General features: G+C 32.8%; 1 protein-coding gene across 3 annotated transcripts; it reads left to right on the forward strand.

Moving 5' to 3' along the window:
• The first annotated feature begins 550 nt into the window (after positions 1 to 550).
• LOC106778850 (probable methyltransferase PMT24) lies at positions 551 to 7288 on the forward strand. 3 transcript variants are annotated; one of them, XM_022776327.1, is made up of 9 exons: positions 551 to 912; positions 1065 to 2981; positions 3059 to 3208; positions 3971 to 4241; positions 4327 to 4437; positions 4527 to 4701; positions 5604 to 5873; positions 6536 to 6736; positions 6824 to 7288. In XM_022776327.1, exons 2-9 carry the CDS (start codon positions 1887 to 1889, stop codon positions 7050 to 7052), a joined length of 2502 nt encoding a protein of 833 aa, XP_022632048.1. In that variant the 5' UTR covers positions 551 to 912; positions 1065 to 1886; the 3' UTR covers positions 7053 to 7288. The 3 variants fall into 3 exon arrangements, with proteins under 3 accessions (XP_022632048.1, XP_014522332.1, XP_014522331.1); XM_014666846.2 differs by having other exon boundaries at positions 1872 to 2981; XM_014666845.2 differs by having other exon boundaries at positions 1875 to 2981.
• Positions 7289 to 18917: the final 11629 nt, after the last annotated feature.

Below are 18917 nucleotides of genomic sequence, written 5' to 3' on the forward strand. Positions count from 1 at the left end.
TATCACTCAAATGACACTTATATGTGATAATAAGACTGTTTCTCATATTAGTTCTAATCATGCCTTTTTCATAAAAGAACTAAAAATATTGAAATTGACTATCATTTCATTCGAAAAAAAAATATATATAAAGATATTAAGAGTGAGTTAATTCAAATGATCAATTAACAAAAATTTTCACTAAATCTTTACAAAACCAACAATCAATTATCTTTTATTTAATTTTTAATTAATTTATTATTATTCTTTATTTATATTTTAGATTTAACCTATATTTATTTTATTATAAATACAATATCATATATATATATATATATATATATATATATATATATATATATTTAATAAAAAGAAATTAACAATACCCAACACTCATCATTTTTTTGAATTTGATTTTCATTTAAAGAGTTTTTATTTTGAAATCACCACTTGTGATGTACAATTTACTTTTCTCTAGTTTTTTGTTCTTATTTTTTTTTCTCTTCTTTTTTCCTCTGTGTTATCCAAATAAACTCTAAAATCGGCCCTGAGATTTTTTATTTCTTCCTTAATTTACAGCCGAAGTTGTTGCAGGTAATTTTACAAAGCAAACCCGTCTGTGAAATTCTCCCAAGTGGGTTTATTCGGAGAAAAGTTCGTTGTCGTAATTACTGAGTAAACTCAAAGAACCATCGGTGATGAATGATCTCGATGTTAACTGTTCGTCATAATCAAATACTTAGTAGGTTCTGTCAGCTTGATATTTGAGTTAGTACACGCACACTGATGTTCTTCTCCTTTTCCTCAATCTCTTTACTTATTAGACCACAAAGAAACAGTGTTCAGTGTTTGGCCTAAACGACCTTTCCCTCAGACCAGTCATTGTAGGAATGTGAGCAAAGTCTGCTCTAGGGATCTCACCTGCCCAGTAAGGTACAGTTCTAAATCCTTCGTACCCTTTTCTTGCTTTCACATTTTGCATCCTTTCCTTCCAGAGTATCATCTATGGACCTTGCATCTGTACATTGATGATCTTGCTTTTTCAGAAGAATATGCCGACAACTTATGTGCGTTCTGTTTTTTAGGGGAATGTGAGTTAAAAGCTGGATGCTTTACCTCAACTGCTTTTCTCTTGAACCGTTATCTTCATTTCCCTTATTTGGAAACATTATCTTAGTTTTCACTTTTCGTGTTTTGGGCTTTTTTAGTATTTTCGGTTTTTTCATGGTTTCATTCATAAGGTGTGTTCTGGGTATTTTGCACTGGATTTTGTTCAGTTTCAGCTCATATACTCGCATCCTCGTGTGAAATTGTCCTTCATTTGTTGGATTGTTGGGAGAAAGCTTTGATCTTTCTTGATAAAAGTTTATCTTTTATTCATCAAAGGTTGATTTTTTTTTTAAAAGAAGAAAAAACGAAGTATAGAATATTCCTTTTATAAAGTTTGAGCATGTTTAAGTCGCTTATATAGAGTAGGTACTTGTGAATTTCTGGCTTCTCCATTCATGTTCTTTAGCTCAATTCATCGTAACTTTGAAGTGCTACCCCGGCTTATGTTATTACCTACCTTCATTCGACCCATTTTTGGAGTGTTGCGAACGCTAATTGCTCTCCCCCCTTTTTCAAGCTTCGGATTAGAAAATTCAGCAAAAAAAAAAAAAAACATTTGGTGCCCTCGAAGGTTTTATTTGAATGAAATAGTAGAGCTACAACATGATTTTCCTTTCATTTTGTGTAATGGATATATCTAGGCAATTTACTTTCCAAGATTATTGTTTTTTTTTTTTTATATAAATGAAGAAAGCATCAACATGTAGCTGAGTCACAGGATCTTTTAACAAGTTCTATATATTTTATTACTCCCCTTTCTGGGTGCAATTATCTTGAAATAGCAGTAATTTGCAAACATGGTGCTGGGGAAGAATTCCCGAGGCGAGGGGACGAAGTTGTCAAACTACTGTTCAACGGTTTCTGTAGCTGTGTTCGTTGCATTTTGTTTGGTTGGTGTATGGATTATAATGTCAACCATTGTTCCAATTCAGAATCCAGTCATTCAGGTATCTGAGACCATTAGTGATGTAAAAGATGTACAGAGTGATTCCAAGCAATTTGAAGAAAGATCTGGTGATATACCAGAAGAATCAACAGAGGGAGATAGCCAGACTCTTAAACCTCAGAGCGATAGCTTTGCAGAAAGCCAGAATGAGCAAAAGGAAATTGGAGAAGTGTCTGATAAAATGGCTAACGAAAACCAGGAGGTTGTTAGGGAGAGCTCAGATGCAAAGAATGATTTTGAGAAGGATCCCGGGAATACTGCTGAGGAGAATGATCAGATGAGGAATGTCAAGCCGAGCACTGACGAGAAGGAGAAAGAATCAGATGGAACATTAAATTCTGACTCTGCAGAAACAGAAACTTTGAATGGTGAAATTCATAATGATGAGCTCAGAGGATCAATGGATACTTTAGATGAAAAGGAATCTGACAAGAGTGCAAATGATAACAAATTAGGGACAGAAAAAAGTATGGATAAAGTTACACAACAGGATGAGATAGTTAATGAGACTGAAGAGGAGACAGCAAAGATAAATACACATTCTGAAACAACACAAAGTTCTGGAGAGAGTAACACAGATAGCCATGAGAATAATCAAGCTTCAAAAAACGATTTTATTACTGATACACAATCAGAAACTTTGATTGAAACTAGCGCTGAAAATGGAACCTGGTCAACTCAAGCCACAGAGTCACAACATGAGAAGGAATCACAGAAGTCTTCAGTTTCTATTGACAGCAGAAGGTATGATTGGAAACTTTGTAATACAACTACCGGATCAGAGTATATTCCTTGCCTTGACAATTGGCAAGCAATTAGAAGGCTTCAAAGCATAAGACACTATGAGCATCGTGAGAGACACTGTCCTGATGAAGCTACCACTTGTCTTGTTTCTCTGCCCGAGGGCTATAGAAGCCCAATTAGGTGGCCCAAAAGCAGGGAAATGGTATGCAATATATAAACTTGATGAAAGCATCATATTGTTACTTGTAGTGAAATTCAATATTTTGGTGCCTCTTGCAGATATGGTACAAGAATGCCCCACACACAAAGCTTGTAGAAGTTAAGGGTCATCAAAACTGGGTTAAAGATGCTGGTGAATACCTTACTTTTCCAGGTGGTGGAACTCAATTTAAACATGGGGCTCTTCATTACATAGAATTCATTCAGAAAGTAAGCCTTTGAGTTTCTGTCTTGCAATGCTATCAATGTCTCACAAATATGTTGTTCTGCATAACCAACTACTGTTAGAACCTGATTCTTATTGATGGGAAAACAGAAGCCTCTTACTTAAATAACATACTAACATGCTATCCACATAATATATTGACATTTTTTTTAGAGGAAGTTACATCATTTACAATTTTTGTGCTTTCGTTTTCACCTTTCTCTTTTAAATTGTAATCAAGTCTTTATGTAACAATATCTACTGAAATACCTGAATGTAAGGTAAAAGGGCTTTGGAAATGAGATAAAGCCATTCCATACATTTTTATTAGTCCTGATTATGGAGCCGATGTCTGGTTCAAACGTTGTAAAAGTGTGAAGTGCAATAAATCTATATTATTCCTGCAATAGCTGTTTTTTTCTCTTTCTTTTATTTTTGGTGATTTTACACTCTTGTAATACAGGGCACATAAGTTTCTAGAATATTTTATGATCTTAGACATAGTAATAGTTATCCTAAATTTGAGCTGACCTGCGTCATGTAAACTTTCATCGTATTGCACCTACTTTATTTAGCTTTTCTTGTTTTGCTTTGTCATTTACTCGTTGCAATATCACATCACACTTTAAGCTTGTATGATTACGGTGCCTTTCAAACTTTTAAATTCATTGTCTTGAAAATTAAGCAGTGTCTTGCCCATCCTGCTCATAGTTATTGTGATGTATATGTCATTCTCCTCATAAATGGGAGTTTGTATAATGATGCAGTCTCTTCCTAAAATTGCGTGGGGGAAGAGAAGTCGAGTAATATTGGATGTTGGGTGTGGGGTAGCCAGCTTTGGAGGCTATCTGTTTGAAAAAGACGTGCTGACCATGTCATTTGCTCCTAAAGATGTGCACGAGGCACAAGTACAATTTGCTCTGGAACGGGGAATTCCTGCTACACTAGGTGTCATGGGCACCGTAAGATTACCCTACCCAGCTTCTGTCTTTGATCTTGTCCACTGTGCTCGTTGTAGAGTCCCTTGGCATTTAGAAGGTATGATAAACATTTCAATGGATTTTTTTTTTCTCACTTACACATGACGGTTCTAGTAATACTATATATTTGTTGTACAATGCAGGTGGCAGGTTACTCTTAGAGCTTAACCGTGTCTTAAGACCTGGAGGATACTTTGTATGGTCTGCTACTCCAGTCTACCAAAAGGATCCAGAAAGTGTTGAGATTTGGAAAGGTACCGCTATTAAACCCAAATTCATGTTCCTCTAATAAATGAAATGATGAGTAGATGTCATGCAAAATCTGAAAACTATTTTGTTGCAGCGATGGGTGAAATTACAGTGTCAATGTGCTGGGATCTGGTGGTAATTGCAAAGGACAAATTGAATGGAGTGGCAGCAGCAATATATAGAAAACCAACTGACAATGAATGCTATAACAACAGAATAAAAAATGAGCCACCCATGTGCAACGAATCTGATGATCCAAATACAGCCTGGTAACTCTATATTTTTATATTGTGAGCAATAGGCATAAATAGGATTCTCTTATACGGTGAAATAGAAGCAACTTTTTGAAAATTTCCTAATAAGAAACACCTTATCCAAATGATTCAGGAGTCTTTTCTTCCAAGAAATATGAATTTATAACTGTTTATTGATGTATAAAGTAAATAATTTTTTTCTTCTGAAATTTGTGCAAGCTTTCTTTTGTTTGGAGATCCATAATTTTTTCTTAAAAGTTTTGCAAGTATAAATTGTTGGTATTTGGAGAGTACTGTTATGCTTGCATGCACCTATCAATTTGTGTGTGAAGCTTGAGAAAAAGAACGAGAATCTTTATAGTTAATACTGAAATAAACTGACCTATTCTTTGATAGGTATTATAGACCTATACGGAACAACCTTACAACTGTATATATTTATTCCAACCACACACTAGATTTCCAACAGTACAGAGAAACTGAAATAGCATACAACTTCTGGTTATTTGAGAGAACCAGACTCTCCACTTCCCTAGATTTACAGAACTTCCAAAAACAAAGATAAAAAAACTGCTAAAAAAACTGCCTATGCAGACTTTATAAAAGTCTGATACAACAAAACTACCCCTTAGACAATTATAATTGTCTGTCAGTTTTTATTCCTTCTAATATAAACCTTCCCTTTGAACCTATCATTCTTCTATTAAAATCACTTCTTTTGGGCTTGAATTCCTAGAGTCACTTGTTCGATTAAGAAAAAGAAAAAAGAAAAAAGAAAAATGGAATTGAGCATCTAAAAATTAATCACTGAGGATGAAATTGCTGAGAGTGTTCATAATGCATTACTTAGTTGGAGAAAATTCCTTTATGACAATGTTTTTATCTTTTGTGATATGTTCCAACTTGCATGTCTTCAGGAATGTATCACTACAGGCTTGTATGCACAAAGTGCCCATTGATGCATCAGAGCGTGGATCAATCTGGCCTGAGCAGTGGCCACTAAGGTTGGAGAAACCACCTTACTGGATAAACTCTCAGGCTGGTGTTTATGGAAGAGCTGCTGCGGTGGAATTCATTGCTGACCACAAGCATTGGAAAAACGTTCTATTCCGCTCATATTTGAATGGAATGGGCATCAATTGGTCTTCAGTAAGAAATGTGATGGACATGAGAGCTGTTTATGGAGGGTAACGGTTTATTTGTACTTTTGCATATTCCTGGTTCCTCTTTGAAATGGAAAATCTCATTATTTTGTATAATGCATCTCTTTCTTTTCTCCCGTAACCATGTTTCCACTAGCAGAGTTGTAGGAAAATGAGTAGATATTCTACTTTAGTGCCCATTAATTTCATGTGTTTACCAAAAGAAAAAGACACCATTTTGGTCCTTGAAATATTTGAGGTTGGTCAAATTAATTCCTGACAGATGGGAATCACAATTTTCATCTCTAAAAGATGAAAAAGTCATCAATTTAATCCTTTTGTTACATTGCTAAAGTTGACTAAATTGATTGACATTTTAATCCTTTGGGGTGGAAATGGTGATTTCTATTTTTGAACTACTAATGTGATCATAATATGTTTCATTCGTCCGAAGGATTATCAGTTTTTTCAAGTACACTTCAGTATTTCACTCTTTTCCTTCTCTGTTATTCTTATTTTAATCCTTTTGAAAATGATAATTGTTTGTATATTTTGTTCTTTAGATATCATCCTTTTAGTAATATATCAACTTGTGAATAATTCCTTGTCTTAACTAGCAAGACTTTTTTGGGTTTATGCTTACTGACTTCATTATCAAATATACCTTGTTTAGTATTATTGTTTTTTCTTTTCTCTCGTGTCTTCAGGTTTGCTGCAGCACTCAGAACCCTGAAAGTGAATGTCTGGGTAATGAATGTGGTTCCGATTGATTCTCCGGACACACTGCCTATAATATATGAGCGTGGATTATTTGGTATCTATCATGATTGGTGTGAATCCTTCAATACATACCCTAGATCCTATGATCTTCTTCATGCAGATTCTATATTATCAACACTTAAGAAAAAGTATGTTGAGTAACTTTAAAAGTTGTCTACGAAGAAATCTCCTTAGTCTTTAAGCATCCTTCTGATTTAACTGACATTTGGATTCAGGTGCAACATAGTGGCAGTGATTGCAGAAGTGGATAGGATCCTAAGACCAGAAGGTTATTTGGTGGTAAGAGACAATGCTGAAACTATTGGTGAGATAGAAAGCATGGCTAAGTCTCTAAACTGGGATATTCGGCTGACATATTCAAAAAATGGGGAGGGATTACTTTGCATTCAGAAGACATTCTGGCGTCCAACAAAGGTTGAAACAATTGCATCAGCCATTGCATGATTAGGATGCTTCACCATCTTAATTTCAAAGTTTGAAATAGCTATGCGTTTGCTTCTATGGTTCTATTGTAGAAGAGTGTCACATTCACTTCTCTACATAATATTCATTATTGTTTAATGTAAATTATACACACGACTTGCTTCGTAGTTCGTTACCACTACGAAGTAGCGTTTCAAGTACGACTTTGTTTTTATTAGCTTTCTCTTGTTTCCATATTGAAAATGTGCTTTGAACAATTTTAATATGTATATTTTTAGTTCATTTAGATATTGTGTTTAGAATTATGATTTAAAGTTATTATTTTTTCAAATTTTGAAATGAAATTTAGCTTGTAAGTAAGGATGGTAAATAAATATGTTATGGTGGGTATTGCACAAATTTGTCTCCATTTGGATGAGAAATTTTCGCTTAATTGAGTACAAATATTGATAGTACCATATTTTTTAATTACGGATGTGAGTTTGTATATAACTGTCTTTTCTCTGAACCAACAACTGTCGTAATATTCATTATATCTATGAAATTTATTCACATTTCCAAGGTAACTTTTCTATTATCATACCTATTATGCATTTATGTAAAATTGTGTATAATTAATTAAAGTGAACAAATATTATTTTTATTTATTATTTATTTACATAAATTTTTAACTATGAATTATAAGTGTTCAATTGCATAAACCATTCATTTAATCGGTAATATAAAAAATAAATTATCTTTTGTTTCATTTAAAGACTTTTGTTTACTAAAACATTTTTCATTATCTCTAACCGTTAGATTAGTTTGACATAACTTTTCTTAGATCTCAAGGTATTTTTATTTATGAAGCTCTTAATTATATCTTTATTTTTCTTTTTTTTTTATTTATGAAGCTCTTAATTATATCTTTATTTTTCTTTTGTACCATATCGCTGAATGGTGTATAAAATTGTTTCTACGACGTACATTTGATCCTTTTTATTTATTTTTTAATATTTTTATTTGTTGCTTATTTTTATCACATAATTCTATTTTTATAATTTTTTTAAATAGTTATTTTTATTTTCTAACTCTAACTCATTATCATAAGTTTAATTTTGTAATAAACTTGTTTATTACCATTTTTATTACCATCCAATAGATTAGAGTTTAAAAGATAAAAGATTTATGCTAAATTTCAATTATTACTAGTTCAATAATTTTTTGTGTGCATTTTATTTAAGTAATGTATTATAATTTTTATTAGTGTACAAAAATAATATTTCAATAGAATTTTAATAAAGAAATTAAAGAGACATTTAAAATATTTTTAAATTTGGATACTTGTTTTTTTTTTAATTTAAAAAAAGACTTTTTAATTTTATCAACTTTGTTTCATTAACATTTGTAAAAATTAATAAAAAATTTAGTTGTCATAAAAGTATATTTGGTACTTTAATTTAAAATGTATACACTGATATTTTTTTTCTAAATACTTGATATTAAAAAATATGAATACATAATTTTAATATTGAGTATTTAATAATATTATGTTTTTTTGTCGTGAATTTTTATATTTTATAAAAATTAATTATTGATATTGAAATAATAAATAAAGGATATAGACATGGTAGTATACTCAATACCTTATGGGAATGAGATGAAATTAAAATGTTATATTTATTGAATATGCATAGGAAAACCAGGATGAAGTTTTTGTTTGGAGATGAATACTAGATAATGAAATCTGAATCTGTCCTGTCCATTATCATCCTTGCTTATGTTGGAATAATTTTTCAAGAACTTAAGAAAACAAGATGAATAATAATGTGGATTTGGTATATTCCTTTAGCCGTGAATATACACTTTCTTAAAAGTAATATTTCGTCGCTTATAAGAGTGAAGATGATCACGAAATTTGCTTTTGAGATACAAAGAAGAAATATAACAATAATACTCACTCTTAGTATTAACGTTAAACAAGAATATGATTGTCAGGAATTGATGTGTGTTAAGAGAATGACCGAATCTAGAAAAAAAGTCTCACTAAAACACATGATCCCTTTATATAGATGTTGATCAGACATCTTTCTAATCCAAGAGATACTAGATTTTGAATAGTTACATTTCTTCATTGTAACTTTTAAAGAATAGTAACTCTTTATGAATAATTGTAACTCTTTATGAATGATTATAACTCTTTATCTAACTTTTTATGAATTTGAAAATTGTCTCTATTACTCTTAAATTCCAACAACTTATAAGTTTAATTTTTGTGTTTTAGATTTACTTTAGTGCTTTTGATTTTATTTCTTCTTAGTTTTTGATTAGATAATTTGAAATTGGATACTTTTAATTTAGTTGGAATAGTATTAAAGTATTTTTCTTTAAAGTAAAACTATAATATGAATTTGAAATAAACTTTGTGAACTTAAAATACATAATATTTTATAATAGACATTAATAATATGTTAAAGAAATGAAAAAAGAGAACTTATTTATGATAGATTAAGGTATACAAGGGAGCCTCTCCTTTGTTATTGTTGTCTTTTGATCTGGTTCTTGTTAAGTGGGTTTCTAATGTGTTAAATCAGGTGTACGACCATAAGGTGCATGGATTTTCTTTTTCATGTTATGATTATATGTATTATTATCTTTTTTTTTTTACTTTCATTATCTAAAGTTTGTGTAGGGATTTGATGGGATTAGACCTGTCAAATAGGTTTCTATAATAGGCCCTGGTCCTAGCCCATGTGAGTTGGGGCCAAAAAAAGTCATAGGACCAAAAAAGTCCTTTATTAAAAAAGTTTTCAAGGTTAAAAAATCTCAAAATTCTGTGGATCAGAACCAGTCCATGAACTTTTCTTTTTACAAAAAAAAAAAACTAAATATCTAATAATAAATTCCATTTTTACAGAAAAAAGAAACACTTAAATGTTTCTTGCTTTTACATTACACTACAATAGTCTCCTGCATAGTTCATGCTGCCGCAAATCATCAACATCCAAGCTGTCAAGTGAACCTGATATCAAAAGTTATGGAAAACAATAATGTGAAGCAAGTTGAGTTACATTGAGACAAATTAAAGATTCTAAAAGAAAACTTGAATAGTTGAAAACTGAATCCAGAAAATTGGCAATGTGTATAAAAAATTTCAGAAAACTATTGAAGTTTATCAACAAATAAGTAATCTAAAAGTCCAAGCCTTTCAATTACTACATGTTCACAAAAAAAAACTATGACTATTGGTTACAATACATGAATATCATTCGGAATGCACTTTATACCCTCTTAAAATTTGAACTTAAGACCAAACTCAATTCCATAAAACAAATTTATTATGAATTACCATTCTCAATTGTTTGCTTAACCATTTCAGGTTTAGAATGAGTAAGAAATAATGAAAGATGAATTTTGGAATGAAGAATTCTGCAATGGATATAAACTAAAAATAATGTCAGATAGAGCTGCACTTTCATAACCGACATTATTTTCAGTGTCTAATTCTTATTTCTTCAATTTAATGTGATAGAATAATCTTCACTAGTTTTAATCATATTTGGCAATAGTAAAATCTAGTGGAACAGAGGGAAGTCAAATAAACCTGATAAATAGAAGCTCTATTTCCATTTTCAAACATTTGAAAAGTAAACAGTAACACTCTTTTGTTATTTTTTAGCATTTATTGTGAACTATTAGTAAACATGAAATAAAATGAAAACAGAGAAACATTTGCTTAATTAAAACAAGAAAAATAGTTAATTTTAGTTAACAAGAAAAAGGGTCTCTCCAATCAAACACACCCTTAATTAAAACTACAAGAATGACATCTTATTTAATTTTGAAACCAATCAAAAGAAATTCTTAAGCATAACTTAACAGGAAAAATAAAACATTGTGACATATTAGAATTACATAACATTGAATATGATATACACATATCTGTGCAATAAGAGGAACTTTAGCCAATGCACCTTCTTCAGCCATGTTTGAAACCTCATCTGTAGAAAGTGCAGATCCTCTATGACTAGAGTGTGGTTTTACATGGTTATTATAACTTTTCTAACTAACTACGTTTCTTCCCATTTATTGTAGAGTTAAATGTTACAGAACTAAAAAAAATATCATATATCACAAGAAAAACATAAGAACAGAAGTGAAAGAAATAAACTCTTTATAATCAGTGCTCATAAATGAGTTCAAGAACTGTTCCATAACATTACTAACTGTATCATTGACTTGTGCTGATGCAAACAGAGTATGGACAATGGCGGAAAACTATTTAGAAACTATACTACAGGTCTCCAAAAGTTTTATATTTTTTATTCAGAACATGATTTGTTTATTCAGCTCCAAAAGTATAATATGAAGATTCTCAAATTGAGAAATGCCTCTATAACTTGCTTCATGGTTGATATACACCTTTTTTCTTTGTTTTGAAACTATACATTGTCCTTTTGTGAGTTAAGAAGTGAATTCGTGAAGTTTCAATAAGTTTTTTATTAATCAATTTTCTAAAAAGTATAGTAAAAGTATTCTGATTGAACACTATTGTGCTTTCCGCAAGCATGTTTTGTTACTAATTCTGATTAAATCTTGTCTTTCATCATCGTGATCAATTTCAATACTATAATTTCAACACTGTTATTTCTTTTTTCAAATTGATTAATAATAATCAAACATAAGAAAGTAATTAATATTCATGAATAAAATTTGTCTAGTATTTAGCTAGCATTGTCAAACATAATTCACACTTAGCATTGAATGGTATTAAAACATCAAAGCATATCAGAAAGTAGATAACATATACAAGTAACTACAAGTTGATCAGGTCAAAGATCCATGATAGATAGATCACGTCAAATAGAATTCTCGCACCCCGAATGTAAAATGAAAAACATATTAACAATAAATGGCTCCTCAGCAAGACTCAATGGCTCTGTCAAAATAGTCAAAAACCCATCCCGATTTCCATAAACAATGTCAGTGAATGTGAGAAACGAAGTGGGTGTGAGACAAATAACATGAAATGGGTGTGAGAAACGAAGTGGGTACCTCCAAAATGTTTTGCAGTTATGAGAAATTATGAGCTCGTAAGGGTGATTGAGAGAAGGGGGTTTTGCATTTTAGGAAATCTGGGTGATTGAGAGAAGAGGGTTTTGCACTTTAGGAAATCTGGGTGATTGAGAGAAGGGGGTTTTGCATTTCATGAAATCTCTAAGATTGATGTCGCGGTCGACCTAAGCTCTTAAAATGAAAATACTTCATAGCCCCCTCATATGTCGGTCTTCTTTGCACATTTCGTAAAGAATGGAAATCAGATTATGATAATGGGGGCCTAGGGGGGCAACTCGGCCCCAAGTCAATACCAGCCCATTTCAGGAGGGTTTTGGGGGTGGGGGGTTTTAGAAAACCCCCCTCATACGTGGGTCAAAAAAGAAGGGGCTGATTATATAAAAGGCCAAGGCTGGCCTTGGGGTTAAGAAAAAAAATGACAGCTCTAGATGGAATAATAATCCATAGATGATGTTAATATGTATATTAGTAAATGCGTAATGGAGGTGAGAAATATATTTGATTGGGACATGAAAACAATTTGTATGTGTAAAATAACTTTTGAAATTGGAATTGTTTGAGAAGATGAGGACGTCATTCAATATAATAATACAATGGAGATGGTTCAAAGTTAAAGTGACTAACATTTTTTTTGTTGAGTATATTTGAATAACCAAAACATGTTGAATAACCAACTTGATGATTATTATTATTATTTTTTAAAACAAGAACAAGATAGAAAAGTTTTGTGTGATGTTATGGTTGTATTTCTTCTTGACTTTAAAAATACATTTCCTAGCATGAAGTAAAATATTTCATCCCCACAATCTTTTGTGGTTAATCTTGGTAGTTTTTATGCTTGCATTGTTTTTGTCAAAGTAATTGCAAAAAAATCTTTTAGTTTTATAGTGAAATAATAAATGTTTCCTTTCTTTTTCTCATTGTTACTGGGATTTTCTCAACAATTTGGAATTTGAAATCTTTTTTCCAATAGTTTTATCTTAGGTTTAATATCGCTTTTGGTCCTTAGTTTGGAGGGTTGTGTTCAAAATGGTCTTACCTTTTTTTTAAGGTAACAATTGATCTCAACTTTTGAAAAAACTGGTCAAATTAATCCTTTTTGTTAACGGTGTCAAAAATTTAACAGTACAGTTACCACCCTGGACTAAACATACTGAGTTGTCTCATACGTGACACGACAGGTAATATAAAGTTTGAATTTTGAATTTTAAAAAAAAATATTCTTGACACATCAGCCATCTTCCACCTCCACTAACCGTGAATGCCATCGGAGCACAAGATAAATGGATATGTAGCATTGAAAGTGTAAGACTTGTGGATACACAAGATAAGGCAGCACAAGAAATTACCTTGAGGAAACCATATGAAGTAATTGTACTTGACAACTACAACAATGAGTGTTTTGCCAAGTCCCGTTGGAGAAGAGTGCGGACTGGATAATATCAAATTGATAGTCACGAAGAAGAACATTAATTGCAATGCAAATTCCAAAAGGGGATTAATTAAAACTCTTCAAGTGTGAAAGAAAAAGTAGGGAATCAATAGTTGTACCCGAAAATATCCAGGTTTTGACTGCCACCACACCTATGTGATGGACAAAGGTAGGGTTTTCGTCATCTTCTTCGAACTGTGGTGTTGGGGATTCCTTCTTGAGACTCGTTTGCTGTTTTCCCTTTCCCTGTGCGTCACTCGCCATCTCGCAAACAACATCGATTTCTCTAGCAGCTGCTTTCTAATCAAATTCCTAATATTGCATACATTAATAGTCGAAAGAGTGAGACTCAGTTGGAGTTTGCACATTGCAAGAAAGCTATTTTTCCATTTTCATACCTCATCATCCATGATATCCGAAGGATTATTGGATGTCATTCGATAATTCAGATTTTTATTTTCATACTAGGTTTTCTGGCGAATCATAGCACATTCGACCACTTAATTGGATGGAGAAGACAATCAGTCAATGCCCATTTGCTAGTTTCCGAGAGAGTGCTTGGAAAGTTGGTGGGGTTTGTGGAGAGGAGAGGGAGAAGGAGAGGAAGAGGGGGAGGAAGAAGGAGACGGCGACGCAGCCTGAGGGAAAAAAACCCTAAATTCACTGTTAGTGAAGGTGGAAGATGGCTGATGTGTCAATATTTTTTTTTTAAAATTCAAAATTCATACGTTATATTACCTGTCGATCCACGTATGAGACAACTCAATATGTTTAGTCCAGGGTGGTAACTGCACCGTTAAATTTTTGACACCATTAACAAAAAGGATTAATTTGACCCATTTTTTTTAAAAATTAGGATCAATTGTTACCTTAAAAAAAGGTAGGACCATTTTAAACACAACCCTCCAAACTAGGGACCAAAAACGGTATTAAGTCTTTATCTTATTAACAATATTCAACAATCTATTCAACTATTCTTTAATTACTTCATATTCTTTCATCTTTTGTTGCTTAAACTTCTTTATAAAATTTAGAACCTTCATACTTAGAATCTTCTAGTTTCTTTCATATATTCCTTTTAAATAATTTTAAATATCTTTGAACTACTTTGAATCTTTAAACACATAAATAAACATGATTTTGCCTTTGGCTTCTTTACCTTTTTCTCCTTTTGCATTTGAGCCATAATGAGATTTTCATACAATAAATCAATAGTATCATTTTCCTCCACAACTTCCCATAAATGTAGTCTCTATACGGTGATAATTTTTAAAGGTTTTGGAAATAGATGTTGAAGATATATTACAAGAAGAAGCTTGTTGTTTTATTTTATTGATATACTTTAAATAAGATAGAATATCAAATATTTATAATATCTCATTTCTTAAATACAAATAATAATTAAAAAAAATAATGTTTATCATTATATGAAAAGTATTCTACAATTAAAAAATTTCTTAAAATAAATATTTCCAGCAATACATGAACACCTAAGTTTATCTTAAACACTTGATATCAATGAATGTTACTCATTTCTTGAGTAGGGTGATCATCTCTATGATCTATTTAGATCCCAATGTCCTCACTTCATGATCAATCTTTACATAAACTACATTGTTTGAAACCAGTTGGCAACTGATCTACAAACAACAAAGTCGGATTGCATCTTATGCATATTTAATTTTGAAAATATTATAATAGAAGCTCTATTTCATAAACTGCATTCTGCAGTTTACATTACTACTTTTCTGATTTTATTGCTTATGTTTTTACACACAAGGGATACAAACATAACATATATGCGTAAATATTAACTACTCTAACAGTCCAATTAAATCCTTGTTATTTGATGAAGTTGAAGCCATTTATGCCTCCGCATTTATTTCCTCTAACAGGTTTATTTTAGTCACAAATTCTTTAATGTAAACCTAATTAATCAATCTGAAATACTATTTAGTGTAATCTTGGATGTAGGTCATTTTGACTGAATCACATTAATCTTTTGTGTTCTTATTATTTATTTTTGTCTACCAATTGCTCGTGTGCACGATTTATTTTTGTCTTCCAATTGCTCGTGTGCACGAGCGTTTATGATTCCCAACAATTAATATCAAGAATTTATGGTTTCACATAAGAGAAAACAATATGACAAAGACGAGAAAGTGAAGATTGACAAATTTGACAAAAGTGATTTCAGATTCTGGACTATACAGATTGAAGATTATCTATATAAGAAGTTGTACTAGTCTTTGTTCGAGAATAAACCCTTAGAAAGATTGAGAGTTTCTATATCAACAGACTTTGAGTGTCGTCAAATTAACATTGACGAATGTTGTTTACAATATTATTGTCAACGAAAAGACTACATATAGTTAGTTAGTTAATACGAAGATATGAGAAAGTGCTAGTGTTAAGTATCATGTGAAAAAATTTTGTTCTTAACTATCAATATTAATTGGGATATTAAATTTGAGAATAAAGTTATCAACACCTAATTTTGTCAATAAATAATAGAATTTGTTTTTATTTTTGTCTTTTATTTTATTTTATTTTGTTATTTTTAATTTTTATTTTACTATTTTGATATTTGATTTAATTTTTTTTATTATTATTTGATTTGATTTTTTTCTCGAAAAAAGAAAAGAAAAAGAAAAAAAGAATAAAGAACAGAAAAAAAGAAAACGAAAAAAAAAGAAAGAAAAAAAAGAGAGAATACTAAAAATGAAAAGAAAAAGATATCAGACCATATTATTCAATTTCATTTGTTTTAAAAAATAAAATTTAGGAAAAATGGTGTATTACGGTGACAAGCTATAGTCACATCCAACTTTGTCACATCCAACTTTGAATGAAGCACCAATGAAATTCATTGTTGAAAGGTGTAGGATGCAGCAGCATTGCAATTTGATGTCAAGGCTAGGAAACGCACACGGACTCAATGAGAAAAAAAAAAGAAAAGAAAGTGGTCTTTATTATAAAAAAAAAAAAGAAATGAGAGAAGTTTGTTGGCAGAGGTGACAGGTACGTTTTGGTTTGAGGGGGAGTAAGGTGAGGAGGAGCATGATTCACACCTCATTGCTCTGCCAAAAGGGAGGCATCTTCGCATAGCACCCTGTCTTTGATTCAAAAAAACCACCTAACAGAATAGATTCCTCCAACACACTACCCACAATTCACCTATTCCCTCATCATCCATCACACACACGGCATTCCTTTGATCACCACCAAACACGCACAATAAAATCCATTTTTTTCCTCCAACCGAATGGTCTCTCTCTCGCCCTTCTTCCCTTCCATCTTCTACAACACACCAAAACCAGAGTATCCCCTTTTGGTTCAACACCACACCTCATCAACCAACACACCACTCCTCTGTCCCCTCACCTGGAACCGCTTAATCACATCCTCCTATTTCATTCCCAATTCCTCATCTCCAACAGATCCATCACTTACCATTGCCCAATCTTTTCTTCACCTTCAACAAACTGAAATCAATACACCACTCACCACAAATAAAAATTATTCCTCCATTCACTCAATAGAAACACACCCTCTGAATCCAATTCCCCAACACACAAAACAGAAACCATTTTTGGTCCCCTTCACCATATAATAAAAATTGGTCCTCCATCAGACAACGAACACACGCAACCACATGCTCCTTCTTCATCTTTGGTTTTCTATCAGCAAAAACACACAAAAATCACGCATATCAGAACCCAATTTTTCCTCTGACAGAATCATCTCCCTTGCCTTTCTTCCAATCCACCTCCTTCGATACACTGAAAACTAGAGTATCCATCATTTCACCCACCTCATCAATTCAACAGAATCACCATTTCCCCAACCTACATTCACCTTCACCGTTCACTGCCATCATAACTTATCACCTTCCCCCTCCATCCTGGTTTATTACCTGAAAAACACATAAAATAAAAAAGAACCACTTCACCGTCATCAGCACCGCCTCCTCCATAATACCACCTTCATCCACTACGACACACAATAGACCTATCAACACGCATTCATTTTCTTAGTTACAGGTAGAGAAGCTAAGAGAGAAGAAGAGGTGGTCTTCACGAATTTAAGTGGGGAAAGTGTTTGAGGAGAATAATCGTAGCAGTTTCATCGGCGGCACGAGTGTGATTTCTCTTAAGAGAAGGAAAATCGCCATTGAAGGTGGCCTCAAGTTGAAGACGAAACCCAAGATAAGGAAAATCACACCGAACAAGACGATACTCCGATGAAGGACGGCGTGAGCGAGACCGGTGACGGCCCCGGTGGTGAGCAGCATCGCTGGCGCGGTCCTAGCTCGCGGCTTGCGGCTTACTGCTTGTGGCAGGCTCGGTGGTGGCGGCAGCGGGACGGTGGACGAAAGAGCTCGATAGAGAGCGACGACCCTAGCTTGGTGGCAGCGACAACTTGCGCGACGAACGGCCAGTGTCGTTCACGAACGAGGAGGTTTTCTCTCGCGCGGAGACAGTGGGAGCAGCGGGTTCTCGCGATGGCTGGCGATCGCTCCGGCGTCGGGTTTCCTCCCTGTCGACGCCATAGCTGGCGGAGTCGGTGGTGGCGGTTTGAGTGGAGGCTGAGGCATAGCAGTGACAGAGATGGGTGTCTCTGGATTCTTCTCTTCTGATCAGAGAAAGAGACCAAGCTCTCTGGCATTGGGTGAAATGGGAAAATGAAGAGACCCTAAAATTTCTGATTTGGAGCAATGGACTTCGGGCCTGGCTATTGGGCCCATGCTCTCTTCCAGTAACCACGTGCAATGTTATTCACACTCCCAATCTATTTCTGCAAATAAAAAAAGAGGCCTTGGGCCTGACCAGCAATTACTACATACCACCTTCAACTTTGCTGCTGCACTCTTTGGGACTGGACCAAGAAATTTCTAGCCGCACCTCCATTTTCGGTCATACATTCCTAACAGACTACAAGACCAGAAGGGCCAAAATTTCGTTCAACATCCCTGGTTTTTAATTTCTGTACCCTACTCTTATTGGACTTATTCGGGCTGTGATGTTTTTTATTTATTTATTTTTATTTTTATTTTTTTTTTGTTGTTTACTTTTATTTCTTTACCTTTAGAATTTGTTTTATTGTTTGTTTGTTATATTCATTTGCTAATAAAAATAAAAAATATAAAAATCATAAAAAATAAAATAATAAAAATATGTTTTAAAAGGTTAAAGCACACGTGCGACCATTCTATAAACATTTTTCTTCTTCTTTCAAATAATCAACAAAAATTTGTTTTAAAAGATTTAAGCACACAATGTGACAATTTTGTTGGTCTTGTGCTGAAAATATTTTTCTTCTTTTTCAAAAAATCAACAAAAATTTATTTTAAAAGGTTTAAGCACAGTGCGACCATTATGTTGGCCTTGTGCGGAAAA

This window comes from Vigna radiata, unplaced genomic scaffold (genome assembly GCF_000741045.1).
Source record: "Vigna radiata var. radiata cultivar VC1973A unplaced genomic scaffold, Vradiata_ver6 scaffold_184, whole genome shotgun sequence".
Lineage (NCBI taxonomy): Eukaryota > Viridiplantae > Streptophyta > Magnoliopsida > Fabales > Fabaceae > Vigna > Vigna radiata.